This window comes from Salvelinus fontinalis, chromosome 20 (assembly GCF_029448725.1).
Source record: "Salvelinus fontinalis isolate EN_2023a chromosome 20, ASM2944872v1, whole genome shotgun sequence".
In the NCBI taxonomy this organism is placed as follows: Eukaryota; Metazoa; Chordata; class Actinopteri; order Salmoniformes; family Salmonidae; genus Salvelinus; species Salvelinus fontinalis.
The window spans coordinates 39597148-39619650 of NC_074684.1; the positions used below are offsets into that span (position 1 = coordinate 39597148).

General features: G+C 44.6%; 1 protein-coding gene across 1 annotated transcript in view; it reads right to left on the reverse strand.

The window, feature by feature from the left end:
- LOC129817819 (ras-related protein Rab-10) overlaps positions 1 to 22503 on the reverse strand; it is a 60747-nt gene that overhangs the window by 18466 nt on the left and 19778 nt on the right. The window contains exons 2-3 of the mRNA XM_055873389.1: positions 21136 to 21196; positions 8336 to 8474 (exon numbers count right to left, since the gene is read on the reverse strand). Of these exons, the coding sequence (XP_055729364.1) occupies positions 8336 to 8474; positions 21136 to 21196 (200 nt within the window). The remainder of the gene's footprint in view (positions 1 to 8335; positions 8475 to 21135; positions 21197 to 22503) is intronic.

Sequence of the window (22503 nt, forward strand, 5' to 3'; positions counted from 1 at the left end):
GGCCAACCCCATCCTACGACAGGCCAACCCCATCCTACGACAGGCTAACCCCATCCTATTACAGACTAACCCCATCCTATTACAGACTAACCCCATCCTATTACAGACTAACCCCATCCTATTACAGACTAACCCCATCCTATTACAGACTAACTAATCCCATCCTATTACAGACTAACCCCATCCTAATACAGACTACCTAATCCCATCCTATTACAGACTAACCCCATCCTATTACAGACTAACAAATCCCATCCTATTACAGACTAACTCCCTCCTAATACAGACTAACTAATCCCATCCTATTACAGACTAACTAATCCCATCCTATGACAGACTAACCCCCTCCTATTACAGACTAACCCCATCCTATTAGACTAACTAACCCCATCCTAGTACAGACTAACTAACCCCATCCTAGTACAGACTAACTAACCCCATCCTATTAGACCAACTAACCCCATCCTATTACAGACTAACTAATCCCATCCTATTACAGACTAACCCCATCCTATTACAGACTAACCCCAACCTATTACAGACTAACTAACCCCATCCTATTAGACTAACCCCAACCTATTACAGACTAACTAACCCCAACCTATTACAGACTAACTAACCCCATCCTATTACAGACTAACCCCAACCTATTACAGACTAACCCCAACCTATGACAGACTAACCCCAACCTATGACAGACTAACCCCAACCTATGACAGACTAACCCCAACCTATGACAGACTAACCCCAACCTATGACAGACTAACCCCAACCTATGACAGACTAACCCCATCCTATGACAGACTAACCCCATCCTATGACAGACTAACCCCATCCTATGACAGACTAACCCCATCCTATGACAGACTAACCCCATCCTATGACAGACTAACCCCATCCTATGACAGACTAACCCCATCCTATGACAGACTAACCCCATCCTATCACAGACTAACCCCATCCTATCACAGACTAACTAACCCCATCCTATGACAGACTAACTAACCCCATCCTATGACAGACTAACTAACCCCATCCTATGACAGACTAACTAACCCCAACCTATGACAGACTAACCCCAACCTATGACAGACTATCCCCAACCTATGACAGACTATCCCCAACCTATGACAGACTATCCCCAACCTATGACAGACTAACCCCATCCTAGTACAGACTAACCCCATCCTAGTACAGACTAACCCCATCCTAGTACAGACTAACCCCATCCTAGTACAGACTAACCCCCATCCTATGACAGACTAACCCCCATCCTATGACAGACTAACCCCCATCCTATGACAGACTAACCCCATCCTATTACAGACTAACTAACCCCAACCTATGACAGACTAACTAACCCCAACCTATGACAGACTAACCCCAACCTATGACAGACTATCCCCAACCTATGACAGACTAACCCCATCCTAGTACAGACTAACCCCATCCTAGTACAGACTAACCCCCATCCTATGACAGACTAACCCCCAACCTATGACAGACTAACCCCCAACCTATGACAGACTAACTAACCCAATCCTATGACAGACTAACTAACCCCATCCTATGACAGACTAACCCCATCCTAGTACAGACTAACTAACCCCATCCTAGTACAGACTAACTAACCCCATCCTATGACAGACTAACCCCATCCTATGACAGACTAACCCCATCCTATGACAGACTAACCCCCATCCTATGACAGACTAACCCCCATCCTATGACAGACTAACCCCCATCCTATGACAGACTAACCCCCATCCTATGACAGACTAACCCCCATCCTATGACAGACTAACCCCCATCCTATGACAGACTAACCCCCATCCTATGACAGACTAACCCCCATCCTATGACAGACTAACACCCATCCTATGACAGACTAACCCCCATCCTATGACAGACTAACCCCATCCTATGACAGACTAACTAACCCCAACCTATGACAGACTAACCCCCATCCTATGACAGACTAACCCCATCCTATTACAGACTAACTAACCCCAACCTATGACAGACTAACCCCATCCTATGACAGACTAACTAACCCCAACCTATGACAGACTAACCCCATCCTATGACAGACTAACCCCATCCTATGACAGACTAACTAACCCCAACCTATGACAGACTAACTAACCCCAACCTATGACAGACTAACCCCATCCTATGACAGACTATCCCCATCCTAGTACAGACTAACCCCATCCTAGTACAGACTAACCCCATCCTAGTACAGACTAACCCCATCCTATGACAGACTAACCCCCAACCTATGACAGACTAACTAACCCAATCCTATGACAGACTAACCCCATCCTATGACAGACTAACCCAATCCTATGACAGACTAACCCCAACCTATGACAGACTATCCCCAACCTATGACAGACTAACCCCATCCTAGTACAGACTAACCCCATCCTAGTACAGACTAACCCCATCCTAGTACAGACTAACCCCCAACCTATGACAGACTAACTAACCCCATCCTATGACAGACTAACTAACCCCATCCTATGACAGACTAACCCCAACCTATGACAGACTAACTAACCCCAACCTATGACAGACTAACTAACCCCAACCTATGACAGACTAACTAACCCCATCCTATGACAGACTAACCCCATCCTATGACAGACTAACCCCATCCTATGACAGACTAACTAACCCCAACCTATGACAGACTAACCCCATCCTATGACAGACTATCCCCATCCTATGACAGACTAACCCCATCCTATGACAGACTAACCCCCATCCTATGACAGACTAACCCCCATCCTATGACAGACTAACCCCATCCTATGACAGACTAACCCCATCCTATGACAGACTAACTAACCCCAACCTATGACAGACTAACCCCCATCCTATGACAGACTAACCCCCAACCTATGACAGACTAACTAACCCAATCCTAGTACAGACTAACCCCATCCTATGACAGACTAACTAACCCCAACCTATGACAGACTAACTAACCCCATCCTAGTACAGACTAACCCCATCCTATGACAGACTAACCCCCATCCTATGACAGACTAACCCCCATCCTATGACAGACTAACCCCCATCCTATGACAGACTAACCCCATCCTATGACAGACTAACCCCATCCTATGACAGACTAACTAACCCCAACCTATGACAGACTAACTAACCCCATCCTAGTACTAACTAACCCCATCCTATGACAGACTAACTATCCCCAACCTATGACAGACTAAGCCCATCCTATGACAGACTAACTAACCCCAACATATGACAGACTAACTAACCCCATCCTAGTACTAACTAACCCCATCCTATGACAGACTAACTATCCCCATCCTATGACAGACTAACCCCATCCTATGACAGACTAACCCCATCCTAGTACAGGCTAACCCCATCCTAGTACAGACTAACCCCATCCTAGTACAGACTAACCCCATCCTAGTACAGACTAACCCCCATCCTATGACAGACTAACCCCATCCTATGACAGACTAACCCCATCCTATGACAGACTAACCCCATCCCATGACAGACTAACCCCATCCTAGTACAGACTAACCCCATCCTAGTACAGACTAACCCCCATCCTATTACAGACTAACCCCCATCCTAGTACAGACTAACCCCATCCTATTACAGACTAACCCCATCCTATTACAGACTAACCCCATCCTAGTACAGACTAACCCCATCCTAGTACAGACTAACTAACCCCATCCTAGTACAGACTAACTAACCCCATCCTAGTACAGACTAACTAACCCCATCCTAGTACAGACTAACCAACCCCATCCTAGTACAGACTAACCCCATCCTAGTACAGACTAACCCCATCCTAGTACAGACTAACCCCATCCTAGTACAGACTAACCCCATCCTAGTACAGACTAACCCCATCCTAGTACAGACTAACCCCATCCTATTACAGACTAACCCCATCCTATTACAGACTAACCCCATCCTAGTACAGACTAACCCCATCCTAGTACAGACTAACCCCATCCTAGTACAGACTAACCCCATCCTAGTACAGACTAACCCCATCCTAGTACAGACTAACCCCATCCTAGTACAGACTAACCCCATCCTAGTACAGACTAACCCCATCCTAGTACAGACTAACCCCATCCTAGTACAGACTAACCCCATCCTAGTACAGACTAACCCCCATCCTATGACAGACTAACCCCCAACCTATGACAGACTAACTAACCCCATCCTATGACAGACTAACTAACCCCATCCTATGACAGACTAACCCCATCCTAGTACAGACTAACTAACCCCATCCTAGTACAGACTAACTAACCCCATCCTATGACAGACTAACCCCATCCTATGACAGACTAACCCCATCCTATGACAGACTAACCCCCATCCTATGACAGACTAACCCCCATCCTATGACAGACTAACCCCCATCCTATGACAGACTAACCCCCATCCTATGACAGACTAACCCCCATCCTATGACAGACTAACCCCCATCCTATGACAGACTAACCCCCATCCTATGACAGACTAACCCCCATCCTATGACAGACTAACCCCCATCCTATGACAGACTAACCCCCATCCTATGACAGACTAACCCCAACCTATGACAGACTAACTAACCCCAACCTATGACAGACTAACCCCCATCCTATGACAGACTAACCCCATCCTATTACAGACTAACTAACCCCAACCTATGACAGACTAACCCCATCCTATGACAGACTAACTAACCCCAACCTATGACAGACTAACCCCATCCTATGACAGACTAACCCCATCCTATGACAGACTAACTAACCCCAACCTATGACAGACTAACTAACCCCAACCTATGACAGACTAACCCCATCCTATGACAGACTATCCCCATCCTAGTACAGACTAACCCCATCCTAGTACAGACTAACCCCATCCTAGTACAGACTAACCCCATCCTAGTACAGACTAACCCCCATCCTATGACAGACTAACCCCCAACCTATGACAGACTAACTAACCCAATCCTATGACAGACTAACCCCATCCTATGACAGACTAACCCAATCCTATGACAGACTAACCCCAACCTATGACAGACTATCCCCAACCTATGACAGACTAACCCCATCCTAGTACAGACTAACCCCATCCTAGTACAGACTAACCCCATCCTAGTACAGACTAACCCCCAACCTATGACAGACTAACTAACCCCATCCTATGACAGACTAACTAACCCCATCCTATGACAGACTAACCCCAACCTATGACAGACTAACTAACCCCAACCTATGACAGACTAACTAACCCCAACCTATGACAGACTAACTAACCCCATCCTATGACAGACTAACCCCATCCTATGACAGACTAACCCCATCCTATGACAGACTAACTAACCCCAACCTATGACAGACTAACCCCATCCTATGACAGACTATCCCCATCCTATGACAGACTAACCCCATCCTATGACAGACTAACCCCCATCCTATGACAGACTAACCCCCATCCTATGACAGACTAACCCCATCCTATGACAGACTAACCCCATCCTATGACAGACTAACTAACCCCAACCTATGACAGACTAACCCCCATCCTATGACAGACTAACCCCCAACCTATGACAGACTAACTAACCCAATCCTAGTACAGACTAACCCCATCCTATGACAGACTAACTAACCCCAACCTATGACAGACTAACTAACCCCATCCTAGTACAGACTAACCCCATCCTATGACAGACTAACCCCCATCCTATGACAGACTAACCCCCATCCTATGACAGACTAACCCCCATCCTATGACAGACTAACCCCATCCTATGACAGACTAACCCCATCCTATGACAGACTAACTAACCCCAACCTATGACAGACTAACTAACCCCATCCTAGTACTAACTAACCCCATCCTATGACAGACTAACTATCCCCAACCTATGACAGACTAAGCCCATCCTATGACAGACTAACTAACCCCAACATATGACAGACTAACTAACCCCATCCTAGTACTAACTAACCCCATCCTATGACAGACTAACTATCCCCATCCTATGACAGACTAACCCCATCCTATGACAGACTAACCCCATCCTAGTACAGGCTAACCCCATCCTAGTACAGACTAACCCCATCCTAGTACAGACTAACCCCATCCTAGTACAGACTAACCCCCATCCTATGACAGACTAACCCCATCCTATGACAGACTAACCCCATCCTATGACAGACTAACCCCATCCCATGACAGACTAACCCCATCCTAGTACAGACTAACCCCATCCTAGTACAGACTAACCCCCATCCTATTACAGACTAACCCCCATCCTAGTACAGACTAACCCCATCCTATTACAGACTAACCCCATCCTAGTACAGACTAACCCCATCCTAGTACAGACTAACTAACCCCATCCTAGTACAGACTAACTAACCCCATCCTAGTACAGACTAACTAACCCCATCCTAGTACAGACTAACTAACCCCATCCTAGTACAGACTAACTAACCCCATCCTAGTACAGACTAACCCCATCCTAGTACAGACTAACCCCATCCTAGTACAGACTAACCCCATCCTAGTACAGACTAACCCCATCCTAGTACAGACTAACCCCATCCTAGTACAGACTAACCCCATCCTAGTACAGACTAACCCCATCCTATTACAGACTAACCCCATCCTATTACAGACTAACCCCATCCTAGTACAGACTAACCCCATCCTAGTACAGACTAACCCCATCCTAGTACAGACTAACCCCATCCTAGTACAGACTAACCCCATCCTAGTACAGACTAACCCCATCCTAGTACAGACTAACCCCATCCTAGTACAGACTAACCCCATCCTATGACAGACTAACCCTATCCTAATACAGACTACCGTAATTTCCGGACTATAAGCCGCTACTTTTTTCCCACGCTATGAACCTTGCGCTTTATACAATGACGCGGCTAATTTATGGATTTTTTCATGCCGCCAAAAAACTGAGCACCGTCACATAATGTGACGTAAATCGAGCGCGCTCAAACTTTCCATCATTCTGATTACGGTAGTCATTTTGTCACCCTCATCATGGCAAAGACACGGAGAAATGCATATGATGCAGCTTTCAATTTGAAGGCGATCGATCTGGCTGTTGGAAAAGGAAATAGAGCTGCTGCACGGGAGCCTTAATGAGTTGATGATAAGACGTTGGAAACAGCAGCGTGAGAAACTGACTTAGTGCAAAAAGACAACAAAAGCTTTCAGAGGAAAGAAAAGCAGATGGCCCGAACTAGAAAATGAGGCTTGGATGAGTTTGCCTCCGGATGAAAGTGAGGAGAGCGCAATGAAAACGATCCAACATCGGATGAAGCAATTCTGAGGCTATTCAACTCCGACACCAAAGGAGATGACTTCAGTGGTTTCAGTGCACAGGAGGAAGATAGTGACCAAGGACTTTCTTGGTAGGCTATTGTTTACTGCTATTTAAAAAAAAAAAAATGTTACAAGCCTGTTTCGTTAAAGCCTATTTATTTTTGTTACAAGCCGTGTTTCGTTAAAGCCTATTTATTTTTGTTACAAGCCGTGTTTCGTTTAAAGGCTGTGTAAAGTTCATTTGTTTCAATGTACCGGTAGGCACCTGCGGCTTAGACACGTGCGGCTTATTTATGTACAAAAAATAAAATAAAAATTAAATTCAGTGGGTGCGGCTTATATTCAGGTGCGCTTAATAGTCCAGCAATTACGGTAACTAACCCCATCCTAATACAGACTAACTAACCCCATCCTATTACAGACTAACTAACCCCATCATATTACAGACTAACTAACCCCATCCTATTACAGACTAACCCCATCCTATTACAGACTAACCCCATCACAGTACAGACTAACCCCATCCTATTACAGACTAACCTCAACACAAGAGATTAAATCAAATGATCATTGACAATAATATAATTTCTAAAATCCTTATTTAATAATTCCTCTAGCCCTTTTCTGAAGGCTTAGCAGGCCCATTGCTCCCTTCTGTGTTTGGGTTCGCAATAATTTGTAGAGTGGCTCTATTTCCCCTCAGCGTGTATGTCTATAAAGAATCCAGATGTTGTTCTGGAATATGAACAGAAATGCTGGACATTTTGATCTCTTATTATGGTGGTGATTTGACAAAATGACAACATGGTCTTGAATTGGACTGGCATTTCTGGTCTCGTACCCCTTGTTCCCCCTCCCCGTCTGGGTCTTGACTCCGTTTACATTTTCTCCAGTCTCTCTTTAGGTGGTCTGAAACACAGCACCGGTGTGTATAATGTGTGTGTATAATGCCCGTGTATGTGCGTGCGTGTACCTCGTCGATGTTGCGGAGCCACTTGCTGATGTTCTCGAAGCTCTTGGCGTTGGTGATGTCATAGACCAGCATGATGCCCATGGCGCCTCGATAGTAGGACGTGGTGATGGTGTGGAACCGCTCCTGACCAGCTGTGTCCCTGTTAAACACATTATATATATATAAACTACTCCTGACCAGCTGTCCCCCTGTTAAACACATTATACACTGCTCAAAAAAATAAAGGGAACACTTAAACAACACAATGTAACTCCAAGTCAATCACACTTCTGTGAAATCAAACTGGCCACTTAGGAAGCAACACTGATTGACAATAAATTTCACATGCTGTTGTGCAAATGGAAGACAAAAGGTGGAAATTATAGGCAATTAGCAAGACACCCCCCAAAAAGGAGTGATTCTGCAGGTGGTGACCACAGACCACTTCTCAGTTCCTATGCTTCCTGGCTGATGTTTTGGTCACTTTTGAATGCTGGCGGTGCTTTCACTCTAGTGGTAGCATGAGACGGAGTCTACAACCCACACAAGTGGCTCAGGTAGTGCAGCTCATCCAGGATGACACATCAATGCGAGCTGTGGCAAGAAGGTTTGCTGTGTCTGTCAGCGTAGTGTCCAGAGCATGGAGGCGCTACCAGGAGACAGGCCAGTACATCAGGAGACGTGGAGGAGGCCGTAGGAGGGCAACAACCCAGCAGCAGGACCGCTACCTCCGCCTTTGTGCAAGAAGGAGCACTGCCAGAGCCCTGCAAAATGACCTCCAGCAGGCCACAAATGTGCATGTGTCTGCTCAAACGGTCAGAAACAGACTCCATGAGGGTGGTATGAGGGCCCGACGTCCACAGGTGGGGGTTGTGCTTACAGCCCAACACCGTGCAGGATGTTTGGCATTTAACAGAGAACACCAAAATTGGCAAATTCGCCACTGGCGCCCTGTGCTCTTCACAGATGAAAGCAGGTTCACACTGAGCACGTGACATACGTGACAGAGTCTGGAGACGCCGTGGAGAACGTTCTGCTGCCTGCAACATCCTCCAGCATGACCGGTTTGGCGGTGGGTCAGTCATGGTGTGGGGTGGCATTTCTTTGGGGGGCCGCACAGCCCTCCATGTGCTCGCCAGAGGTTGCCTGACTGCCATTAGGTACCGAGATGAGATCCTCAGACCCCTTGTGAGACCATATGCTGGTGCGGTTGGCCATGGGTTCCTCCTAATGCTAGACCTCATGTGGATGGAGTCTGTCAGCAGTTCCTGCAAGAGGAAGGCATTGATGCTATGGACTGGCCCGCCCGTTCCCCAGACCTGAATCCAATTGAGCACATCTGGGACATCATGTCTCGCTCCATCCACCAACGCCACGTTGCACCACAGACTGTCCAGGAGTTGGCGGATGCTTTAGTCCAGGTCTGGGAGGAGATCCCTCAGGAGACCATCCGCCACCTCATCAGGAGCATGCCCAGGCGTTGTAGGGAGGTCATACAGGCACGTGGAGGCCACACACACTACTGAGCCTCATTTTGACTTGTTTTAAGGACATTACATCAAAGTTGGATCAGCCTGTAGTGTGGTTTTCCACTTTAATTTTGAGTGTGACTCCTAATCCAGACCTCCATGGGTTGATAAATTTGATTTCCATTGATCATTTTTGGGTGATTGTTGTCAGCACATTCAACTTTGTAAAGAAAAACGTATTTAATAAGAATATTTCATTCATTCAGATCTAGGATGTGTTATTATAGTGTTCCCTTTATTTTTTAGAGAAGTGTATATAAACCTCTCCTGACCAGCTGTCCCCTTGTTAACTTCTTAACTTCTTGCCACTAGGGGGGTGCCATTTCGAGATAGTACAAATTCGTTTCCAAATTAAACTGCCTCATACTCAATTCTTGCTCGTACAATTTGCATATTATTACTACTATTGGATAGAAAACACTCTAGTTTCTAAAACCGTTTGAATTATGTCTGTAAGTGAAACAGAACTAGACTTAGAGCAATTCTCCTATGAGGATTTGAAAATGCTGAAATCTGCTTGCTGTTCCCAGACCTGTGGATAACTCTGACTGTCTTCTATTGGTTGAGATGCACTGCATACGCCTTCCCCTGGTTGTTAGCAAATAGGGAGACTTGAAATGGCGTCTCTACGTAGTTCCCAAAGTTTAAACATTGATTGGGAACGAGGTGGATCATTCTTTTCACCTTCGCTCGGGCGCATTGGGGACCTGGGGACGTTCTTTTGGAACCATCGGTTATAGATCTGACATTTCCGGCTGTGTTTTTATTCGATATAGGTGTTGAAGACATCGTAATGTTGTTATTTTGAACCGAATTATATCAGTTTGTCAGTATATTGCGATTTTCGGGTATTTATTCCCTTGGCGCTGTAGGAATGTGGGTCTCTCTCTTTCACGCTAATGTTTACTGCTAATTGCAACTCTGAAGAGGACGTTCTCCAACCTATCAACGATTATTTTTGACAAAGGACACCTTTCCCAAGTTTCTGATGAGAGTTCATCGAAAAGTAAGAACTATTTATGCTGATAATTCATTGTTCTGTTGAAAAATGTCAAATGCATGAAACACCATTGCTTGCAGTGTAGCATTGTGTTATCGCAGCCTGTATTGCGCAGTAAGGTTAAATTTTAAAAATGTAATTCAGCGATTGCATTAAGAACTAATTTGTCTTTCAATTGCTGTCCAACCTGTATTTTTTTAGTCAAGTTTTCGATAAGAGTAGGTGGCTTTCCAAGATGGCGCCGGACAGATTGCTTGAGCTCTTGGCTACTTTTCTCATTGTATAAGCACAATTTGTGCCGCTAAATATGCACATTTTCGAACAAACTCTATATGCATTGTGTAATATGATGTTACAGGACTGTCATCTGAAGAATTCTGAGAAGGTTAGTGAAAAAATTAATATATTTTGGTGGTTTACACGTTATAGCTATTTTTGCATTGAATCAATGCTGTTGTAATGTTTGCTATTGTGCTAAGCTAATATAACCCTATATTGTGTTTTCGCTGTAGAACACTTAGAAAATCTGAAATATTGGCTAGATTCACAAGATCTGTGTCTTTCATCTGCTGTACGCTGTGTATTTTTAAGAGATGTTTTATGATGAGTAATTAGCTAATACACGATGGTCTCTGTAGTTATTCTAGTCATTTTAGTGAGAGTTGTGATGGGGGCTGCAATGGTAAACTATGATTTATACCTGAAATATGCACATTTTATCTAACAAAACCTATGCTATAAAATAAATATGTTATCAGACTCATCTGATGAGGTTGTTTCTTGGTTAGTGGCTATTTATATCTTTATTTGGTCGAATTTGTGATAGCTACTGATGCAGTAAGAAAATGGTGGAGTATGGAAGTGTTGTCTTTTGCTAACGTGGTTAGCTAATATATTTACATATTTTGTCTTCCCTGTAAAACATTTTAAAAATCAGAAATGATGGCTTTATTCACAAGATGTGTATCTTTCATTTGGTGTCTTGGACTTGTGATTTCATGAACATTTTATTATATGATATCCCTGTGGCTTTAGGCTAGGCTATGCTAGTCAGCTTTTGTGATGGGGGGGGATCCCGGATCCGGGTTTGGTAGGCGTTAGAGGTTAAGGCTGGGGGCAGAATTGAGTAGCTTGGATGAATAAGGTGCCCAGAGTAAACTGCCTGCTACTCAGTCCCAGAAGCTAAGATATGCATATTATTAGTAGATTTGGATAGAAAACACTCTGAAGTATAACAGAACTCATATGGCAGGCAAAAACCAGAGAAAAAATCCAACCAGGAAGTGGGAAATCTGAGGTTTGTAGGTTTGCCTATCCAATATACAGTGTCTATGGGGTCATTCTGCACTTCCCAAGGCTTCCACTAGATGTCAACAGTCTTTAGAACCTTGTTTGATGCTTCTACTGTGAGGAACGAGGGAATGAGAGCTCTTTGAGTCAGGTGTCTGAGCTGATCACGCGCACTCCCGTGAGAGCGACCTGCGTTCCATCGCATTTCTGCAGACAAAGGAATTCTCCGGTTGAAACATTGAACATTTATGTTAAAAACATCCTAAAGATTGATTCTATACATTGTTTGACATGTTTCTACGAACTGTAATGGAATTTGACTGTCTGGCCTGCGCGTCATCAATTTGGATTTTGGAACTTAACGCGCAAACAAAAAGGAGGTATCTGGACATAAATTATGGACGTTATCGAACAATAAACATTTATTGTGGAACTGGGATTCCTGGGAGTGCATTCTGATGAAGATCAAAGGTAGGTGAACATTTATAATGCTATTTCTGACTTCTGTTGACTCCACAATATGGCGGATATCTGTATGGCTTGTTTTGGTTTCTGAGCGCTGTACTCAGATTATAGCATGGTGTGCTTTTTCCGTAAAGATTTTTTGAAATCTGACAACGTTTTCATTAAGGAGAAGTTATTCTAAAGTTCCATGTATAATACTTGTATCACTTATCAATGTTTATGATGAGTATTTCTGTAAATTGATGTGGCCCTCTTACATAATCACCAGATGTATGAGGCAAAACATTACGGAACATAACGCGCCAATGTAAACTAAGATTTTTGGATATAAATATGAACTTTATCGAACAAAACGTATTGTGTAACATGAAGTCCTATGAGTGTCATCTGATGAAGATCAAAGGTTAGTGATTAATTCTCTCTATTTCTGCTTTTTGTGAATCCTCTCTTTGGCTGGAAATGGTTGTCTTTTTCTGTGAATAGGTGCTGACCTAACATAATGATGGTGTGCTTTCTTCGTAAAGCCTTTCTGAAATCGGACACTTGGGTTGGGATTAACAAGTTTATCTTTAAAATGGTGTAAAATACCTGTATGTTTGAGAAATTTTAATTACGAGATTTGTTTGAATTTGGCGCCCTGCACTTTCACTGGCTCAGCCATAAGAAGTTAAAAACATTAAATATAAACTACTCATGACCAGATGTCCCCCTGTTAAACACCTTATAAATAAACTGTTCCTGACCAGCTGTCTCCCTGTTAAACACATTATATATAAACTACTCCTGACCTTTTCATCCGGAGGTGAAAATAGTGCCCCTTAGCCTTAGGAAGTTAACGGGAAGCGAAGGGATCACTAAGAAGTTAAACACAAACAAACTGCTCCTGAACAGCTGTCCCCTTGTTTTAATCCTAGTAAAAACTCCTTGTCTCGGGTCAGTTAGGATCACCACTTTATTTTAAGAATGTGAAATGTCAGAATAATTGTAGAGAGAAAAATTTCAGCTTTTATTTCTTTCATCGCATTCCCAGTGGGTCAGAAGTTAACACACTCAATTAGTACTTGGTAGCATTGCCTTTAAATTGGGTCAAACGTTTTGGGTAGCCTTCCACAAGCTTCCCACAATAAGTTTGGTGAATTTTGGCCCAACTCCTCCTGACAGAGCTGGTGTAACTGAGTCAGTCCATCATGCTGGAAAATACATTGTTCGTCACCAAACTGTTCCTGGATGGTTGGGAGAAGTTGCTCTCGGAGGATGTGTTGGTACCATTCTTTATTCATGGCTGTGTTCTTAGGCAAAATTGTGAGTGAGCCCACTCCCTTGGCTGAGAAGCAACCCCACACATGAATGGCCTCAGGATGCTTTACTGTTGGCATGACACAGGACTGATGGTAGCGCTCACCTCGTCTTCTCCGGACAAGCTTTTTTCCGAATGCCACCGTAAAAAAAAATCGGAAAGGGGATTCAGAGAAAATGACTTTACCCAAGTCCTCAGCAGTCCAATCCCTGTACCTTTTGCAGAATATCAGTCTGTCCCTGATGTTTTTCCTGGAGAGAAGTGGCTTCTTTGCTGCCCTTCTTGACACCAGGCCATCCTCCAAAAGTCTTCGCCTCACTGTGCGTGCAGATGCACTCACACCTGCCTGCTGCCATTCCTGAGCAAGCGCTGTACTGGTGGTGCCCCGATCCCGCAGCTTAATCAACTTTAGGAGACGGTCCTGGTGCTTGCTAGACTTTCTTGGGCGCCCTGAAGCCTTCTTAACAACAATTGAACCGCTCTCCTTGAAGTTCTTGATGATCCGATAAATGCAATCATACTGGCAGCAATATCGTTGCCTGTGAAGCCCTTTTTGTGCAAAGCAATGACGACGACACGTGTTTCCTTGCAGGTAACCATGGTACCTTCAGGCTCTGATCAGGCCCTACACCCAAACAAGGGCACTGCGTTCATCCACCTCTGGCCTGCTCGCCTCCCTACCACTGAGGAAGTACAGTTCCCGCTCAGCCCAGTCAAAACTGTTCGCTGCTCTGGCACCCCAATGGTGGAACAAACTCCCTCACGACGCCAGGACAGCGGAGTCAATCACCACCTTCCGGAGACACCTGAAACCCCACCTCTTCAAGGAATACCTAGGATAGGATAAAGCAATCCTTCTGCCCCCCCCCCCCCCTTAAAAGATCTAGATGCACTATTGTAAAGTGGCTGTTCCACTGGATGTCATTAGGTGAATGCACCAATTTGTAAGTCGCTCTGGATAAGAGCGTCTGCTAAATGACTTAAATGTAAATGTAATGTTGACAGAGGAAAAACGATGATTCCAAGCACCACCATCCTTTTGAAGCTTCCAGTCTGTTACTAGAACTCAAACAGCATGACAGAGTGATCTCCAGCCTTGTCCTTGTCAACACTCACACCTGTGTCAACAAGAGAATCACTGACATGCGGTCAGCTGGTCCTTTTGTTGCATTGCTGAAATGCAGTGGAAATGTTTTTGGGGGATTCAGTTCATTTGCATGGCAAAGAGGGACTTTGCAATTAATTAATCTGATCACTTCATAACATTCTGGAGTATATGCAAATTGCCATCATACAAACTAAGGCAGCAGACTGAAAATTAATATCTGTCATATTCAACTTCTGGCCATGACTGTAGTGTATTCAGAAAGTATTCAGACCCCTTATTCTAAAATGGATTGAATACATTTTTCCCCCTCAATCTACACACAGTACCACGTAATGACAAAACGAAAACAGGAGAATTTTAATCAGCAAATTAAAAAAACATTTACAGAAATACCTTATTTAACTCGAAATTGAGCTCAGTTGCATCCTGTTAACATTGGTCATCCTTGAGATGTTTCTACAACTTAATTGGAGTCCACATGTGGACTCAATTGATTAGACATGATTTGGTAAAGCACACACCTGTCTATATAAAAGGTCCCACAGTTGACAGTGCATATCAGAGCAAAAAACAAGCCATGAGGTCAAAGGAATTGTCCGTAAAGCTCCGAGACAGTATTGTGTCAAGGCACAGATCTGGGGAAGGGTATCAAAACATTTCTGCAGCATTGAAGGTCCCCAAGAACACAGGGGCCTCCATCATTCTTAAATGGAAGAAGTTTGGAACCACCAAGACTCTTCCTAGAGTTGGCCGGCTGGCCAAACTGAACATTCGGGGGAGAAGGGCCTTGGTCAGGGAGGTGACCAAGAACCCGATGGTCACTCGGACAGAGCTCTAGAGTTCCTATGTGGAGATGGGAGAATTTTCCAGAATGACAACCATCTCTACAGAACTCCACCATTCAATCCTTTATGGTAGAGTGGCCAGAAGGAAGCCACTCAGTAAAAGGCACATGACAAGTCTCAATGTCCTTGAGAGCCCAGACTTGAACCCGGTCGAACATCTCTGGAGAGACCTGAAAATAGCTGTGCAGCAACTCTCCCCATCCAACCTGACAGAGCTTGAGAGGATCTGCAGAGAAGAATGGGAGAAACTCCCCAAATACAGGTGTGCCAAGCTTGTAGCGTCATTCCCAAGAAGACTCGAGGCTGTAATCGCTGCCAAAGGTGCTTCAACAAAGTACCGAGGAAAGGGTCTGAATACTTACGTAAATGTGCCATGTTTTTTATTTCTAAGATATTTGCAAAAATGTCTAAAAACCTGTTTTTGCTTTGTCATTATGGGGTATTGTGTGCAGATTGATGAGGGGGGGGGGGGGGGGGTAACAAGTTAATCCATTTAAGAATAAGGCTTTAATGTAACAAAAGGAAAGGTCAGGGTAATGCAGTGTATATCTACAAAAGAGCTTCTGTTACCTGTTTGAGTGATTAATAGCCGACTGATTCTGTTACCTGTTGGGGTGATTAATAGCCGACTGATTCTGTTACCTGTTGGGGTGATTAATAGCCTACTGATTCTGTTACCTGTTTGATTGATTAATAGCCTACTGATTCTGTTACCTGTTTGATTGATTAATAGCCTACTGATTCTGTTACCTGTTTGAGTGATTAATAGTTTACTGATTCTGTTACCTGTTTGGGTGATTAATAGACTACTGATTCTGTTACCTGTTGGGGTGATTAATAGTCTACTGATTCTGTTACCTGTTGGGGTGATTAATAGTCTACTGATTCTGTTACCTGTTGAGGTGATTAATAGCCTACTGATTCTGTTACCTGTTGAGGTGATTAATAGCCTACTGATTCTGTTACCTGTTGGGGTGATTAATAGCCTACTGATTCTGTTACCTGTTGGGGTGATTAATAGCCTACTGATTCTGTTACCTGTTGGGGTGATTAATAGCCTACTGATTCTGTTACCTGTTGGGGTGATTAATAGCCTACTGATTCTGTTACCTGTTGGGGTGATTAATAGCCTACTGATTCTGTTACCTGTTGGGGTGATTAATAGTCTACTGATTCTGTTACCTGATGGGGTGATTAATAGTCTACTGATTCTGTTACCTGTTGGGGTGATTAATAGCCTACTGATTCTGTTACCTGTTGGGGTGATTAATAGTCTACTGATTCTGTTACCTGTTGGGGTGATTAATAGCCTACTGATTCTGTTACCGGTTTGATTGATTAATAGCCTACTGATTCTGTTACCTGTTGGGGTGATTAATAGCCTACTGATTCTGTTACCTGTTTGATTGACTAATAGCCTACTGATCTCATTTAGCAATGAGATGGTGTCCTATGAGATGGTGTCCCCTCAATGCTAATATGAGATGGTGTCCCCTCAATGCTAATATGAGATGGTGTCCCCTCAATGCTAATATGAGATGGTGTCCCCTCAATGCTAATATGAGATGGTGTCCCCTCAATGCTAATATGAGATGGTGTCCCCTCAATGCTAATATGAGATGGTGTCCCCTCAATGCTAATATGAGATGGTGTCCCCTCAATGCTAATATGAGATGGTGTCCCCTCAATGCTAATATGAGATGGTGTCCCCTCAATGCTAATATGAGATGGTGTCCCCTCAATGCTAATATGAGATGGTGTCCCCTCAATGCTAATATGAGATGGTGTCCCCTCAATGCTAATATGAGATGGTGTCCTATGAGATGGTGTCCTATGAGATGGTGTCCTATGAGATGGTGTCCTATGAGATGGTGTCCTATGAGATGGTGTCCTATGAGATGGTGTCCTATGAGATGGTGTCCTATGAGATGGTGTCCTATGAGATGGTGTCCTATGAGATGGTGTCCTATGAGATGGTGTCCTATGAGATGGTGTCCTATGAGATGGTGTCCTATGAGATGGTGTCCTATGAGATGGTGTCCTATGAGATGGTGTCCTATGAGATGGTGTCCTATGAGATGGTGTCCCCTCAATGCTAAAATGAGATGGTGTCATATGAGATGGTGTCCCCTCAAAGCTAATATGAGATGGTGTCCCCTCAATGCTAATATGAGATGGTGTCCCCTCAATGCTAATATGAGATGGTGTCCCCTCAATGCTAATATGAGATGGTGTCCCCTCAATGCTAAAATGAGATGGTGTCCCCTCAATGCTAAAATGAGATGGTGTCCCCTCAATGCTAATATGAGATGGTGTCCCCTCAATGCTAAAATGAGATGGTGTCCTATGAGATGGTGTCCCCTCAATGCTATTATGAGATGGTGTCCTATGAGATGGTGTCCCCTCAATGCTAATCTGAGATGGTGTCCCCTCAATGCTAATCTGAGATGGTGTCCCCTCAATGCTAATCTGAGATGGTGTCCCCTCAATGCTAATCTGAGATGGTGTCCCCTCAATGCTAATCTGAGATGGTGTCCCCTCAATGCTAATCTGAGATGGTGTCCCCTCAATGCTAATATGAGATGGTGTCCCCTCAATGCTAATATGAGATGGTGTCCCCTCAATGCTAATATGAGATGGTGTCCCCTCAATGCTAATATGAGATGGTGTCCCCTCAATGCTAATATGAGATGGTGTCCCCTCAATGCTAATATGAGATGGTGTCCCCTCAATGCTAATATGAGATGGTGTCCCCTCAATGCTAATATGAGATGGTGTCATATGAGATGGTGTCCCCTCAAAGCTAATATGAGATGGTGTCCCCTCAATGCTATTATGAGATGGTGTCCTATGAGATGGTGTCCCCTCAATGCTAAAATGAGATGGTGTCCTATGAGATGGTGTCCCCTCAATGCTAATATGAGATGGTGTCCCCTCAAAGCTAATATGAGATGGTGTCATATGAGATGGTGTCCTATGAGATGGTGTACTATGAGATGGTGTCCTATGAGATGGTGTCCCCTCAAAGCTAATATGAGATGGTGTCATATGAGATGGTGTCATATGAGATGGTGTCCTATGAGATGGTGTCCTATGAGATGGTGTCCTATGAGATGGTGTCCTATGAGATGGTGTCCTATGAGATGGTGTCCTATGAGATGGTGTCCTATGAGATGGTGTCCTATGAGATGGTGTCCTATGAGATGGTGTCCTATGAGATGGTGTCCTATGAGATGGTGTCCCCTCAATGCTAAAATGAGATGGTGTCCTATGAGATGGTGTCCTATGAGATGGTGTCCTATGAGATGGTGTCCTATGAGATGGTGTCCTATGAGATGGTGTCCCCTCAATGCTAAAATGAGATGGTGTCATATGAGATGGTGTCCCCTCAAAGCTAATATGAGATGGTGTCATATGAGATGGTGTTCTATGAGATGGTGTTCTATGAGATGGTGTTCTATGAGATGGTGTTCTATGAGATGGTGTTCTATGAGATGGTGTCCTATGAGATGGTGTCCTATGAGATGGTGTCCTATGAGATGGTGTCCCCTCAATGCTAAAATGAGATGGTGTCCTATGAGATGGTGTCCTATGAGATTGTGTCCTATGAGATGGTGTCCTATGAGATTGTGTCCTATGAGATGGTGTCCCCTCAATGCTAAAATGAGATGGTGTCCTATGAGATGGTGTCCTATGAGATGGTGTCCTATGAGATGGTGTCCCCTCAATGCTAAAATGAGATGGTGTCCTATGAGATGGTGTCCTATGAGATGGTGTCCTATGAGATGGTGTCCTATGAGATGGTGTCCCCTCAATGCTAATATGAGATGGTGTCCCCTCAATGCTAATATGAGATGGTGTCCCCTCAATGCTAATATGAGATGGTGTCCCCTCAATGCTAATATGAGATGGTGTCCCCTCAATGCTAATATGAGATGGTGTCCCCTCAATGCTAATATGAGATGGTGTCCCCTCAATGCTAATATGAGATGGTGTCCCCTCAATGCTAATATGAGATGGTGTCCCCTCAATGCTAATATGAGATGGTGTCCCCTCAATGCTAATATGAGATGGTGTCCCCTCAATGCTAATATGAGATGGTGTCCCCTCAATGCTAATATGAGATGGTGTCCCCTCAATGCTAATATGAGATGGTGTCCCCTCAATCTTAGCTTAAGTTATACTGCATCCAAAGTCAATATGGCAACATCACAAAGATGACAAAAGGTCTCCTTATCTTCCTATTTTTTAAATGTCATCGTGTTTTCAAGCCACAGTAATGCACTTTAAACCAAATCTTCATCAGCGATTATTGACGCTGCATTGAGTAGAATGCTCAGTGAGGGCATTAGTCTTAAAACAAACGTTCAAACCAATAGTGACGTTAACGTACAACCCATGAACAGGACCTGCTGTACAGGACCTGCTGTACAGGACCTGCTGTACAGGACCTGCTGTACAGGACCTGCTGTACAGGACCTGCTGAACAGGACCTGCTGAACAGGACCTGCTGTACAGGACCTGCTGAACAGGACCTGCTGAACAGGACCTGCTGTACAGGACCTGCTGAATAGGACCTGCTGAACAGGACCTGCTGAATAGGACCTGCTGAATAGGACCTGCTGAACAGGACCTGCTGAACAGGACCTGCTGTACAGGACCTGCTGTACAGGACCTGCTGTACAGGACCTGCTGTACAGGACCTGCTGAATAGGACCTGCTGTACAGGACCTGCTGAATAGGACCTGCTGAATAGGACCTGCTGAATAGGACCTGCTGAACAGGACCTGCTGAATAGGACCTGCTGAACAGGACCTGCTGAATAGGATCTGCTGAATAGGACCTGCTGAACAGGACCTGCTGAACAGGACCTGCTGAACAGGACCTGCTGAATAGGACCTGCTGAATAGGACCTGCTGAATAGGCTCTGAGTCACCCAATGTCTTTAAAAACGACACCATGTCCGGGCCGGGAGACGCCGCGTACTCTGTACTCTGGGCCGGGAGACGCCGCGGCCGGGACAGAGTAGACGCCGCGGCCGGGACAGAGTAGACGCCGCGGCCGGGACAGAGTAGACGCCGCGGCCGGGACAGAGTAGACGCCGCGGCCGGGACAGAGTAGACGCCGCGGCCGGGACAGAGTAGACGCCGCGGCCGGGACAGAGTAGACGCCGCGGCCGGGACAGAGTAGACGCCGCGGCCGGGACCGAGTAGACACCGCTTCCGGGACAGTAGAAACAAAGATAACATTGGACCCTGTACACATCACACACAACTCCTCCACTCACCATATCTGTAGTTTGATCTTCTTTCCCTGGAGTTCAACAGTTTTGATCTTGAAGTCTATTCCTGGAAAACACAAAGAAACACATTAATACAGGCCTCCTTTAGAGTAGTGACCTCCACAGAGAAACACATTAATACAGGCCTCCTTTAGAGTAGTGACCTCCACAGAGAAACACATTAATACAGGCCTCCTTTAGAGTAGTGACCTCTACAGAGAAACACATTAATACAGGCCTCCTTTAGAGTAGTGACCTCTACAGAGAAACATATTAATACAGGCCTCCTTTAGAGTAGTGACCTCTACAGAGAAACACATTAATACAGGCCTCCTTTAGAGTAGTGACCTCCACAGAGAAACACATTAGAACAGCCTGTAGGCTGTCGGCTACACTAGTTAATTTAGCAGGCAAGATTTGCTCAGAATTCCAAGATATTATTTATAACATGAATACAACAGAACAAATAGAAAGGATATTTTCGCCAAACGATTTGATGAAGTGTGCACGTGGCTATTCTGTGTTGAGCGGTTAACAAAGAAACAGGTCCTCCTATACTCTTCAATTACAATTACTGTATAGCCATGATACAAACATTGGGTTATATGTTTAGATTTTTAATACATCCTAAGGCTCCATGATACGACTAATGATGATTTTTAAAAAAAAAAATGCATGAAAGGCATGAGCTCTGTTGTTTTCTTGTGGAAGCTGCACACACTTCATCAGCCGCTCATTCACAAATTTAACAAGCACTTGATAACATTCTCGCCAGGCCTTGAATTTCTCGGCGGCATCCCCCTTGTACGGCCGTAGTGCCACCTAAAAAAAAAAGCCATGCCTTTTGCAGCCAAAGGGGCCTTTGTACCATTGGGCTGAATATAATAATAATTATAATTCCCTTCTCCCGGATGCCGTGCTCCGAAGCACCTCTCACCTCACATGGCTCTCATGTATTGCAATTCTTATTAGCCAATCACGTGATCCGTTCCTTCTCACAGACATCTCAGCTAAGAAGGGAGATCCCTAGTCAGATGTTCAACAATACATTCAACTGAAATGTGTTTTCCGCATTTAACCCAACCCCTTCTGAATCAGAGAAGTGCGGAGGGCTGCCTTAAGCGACATCCACGCCCGGGGAACAGAGGGTTAACTGCCTTTCTCAGGGGCAGAACAGATTTTTGTCTTGTCAGCTCTGGGATTCAATCCAGCAACCTTTCGGTTACTGGCCCAACGCTCCTACCTGCCGCCCAGAAATAAGCTACAAGTGAACACAGACGTCAGGGACGCAGCCGCACACGTCCCTCATCGACTTCCGATGGGAATACTGAAGATGCTACAACTGGCCACATTTACTTTGTCAGCCAACAAGAT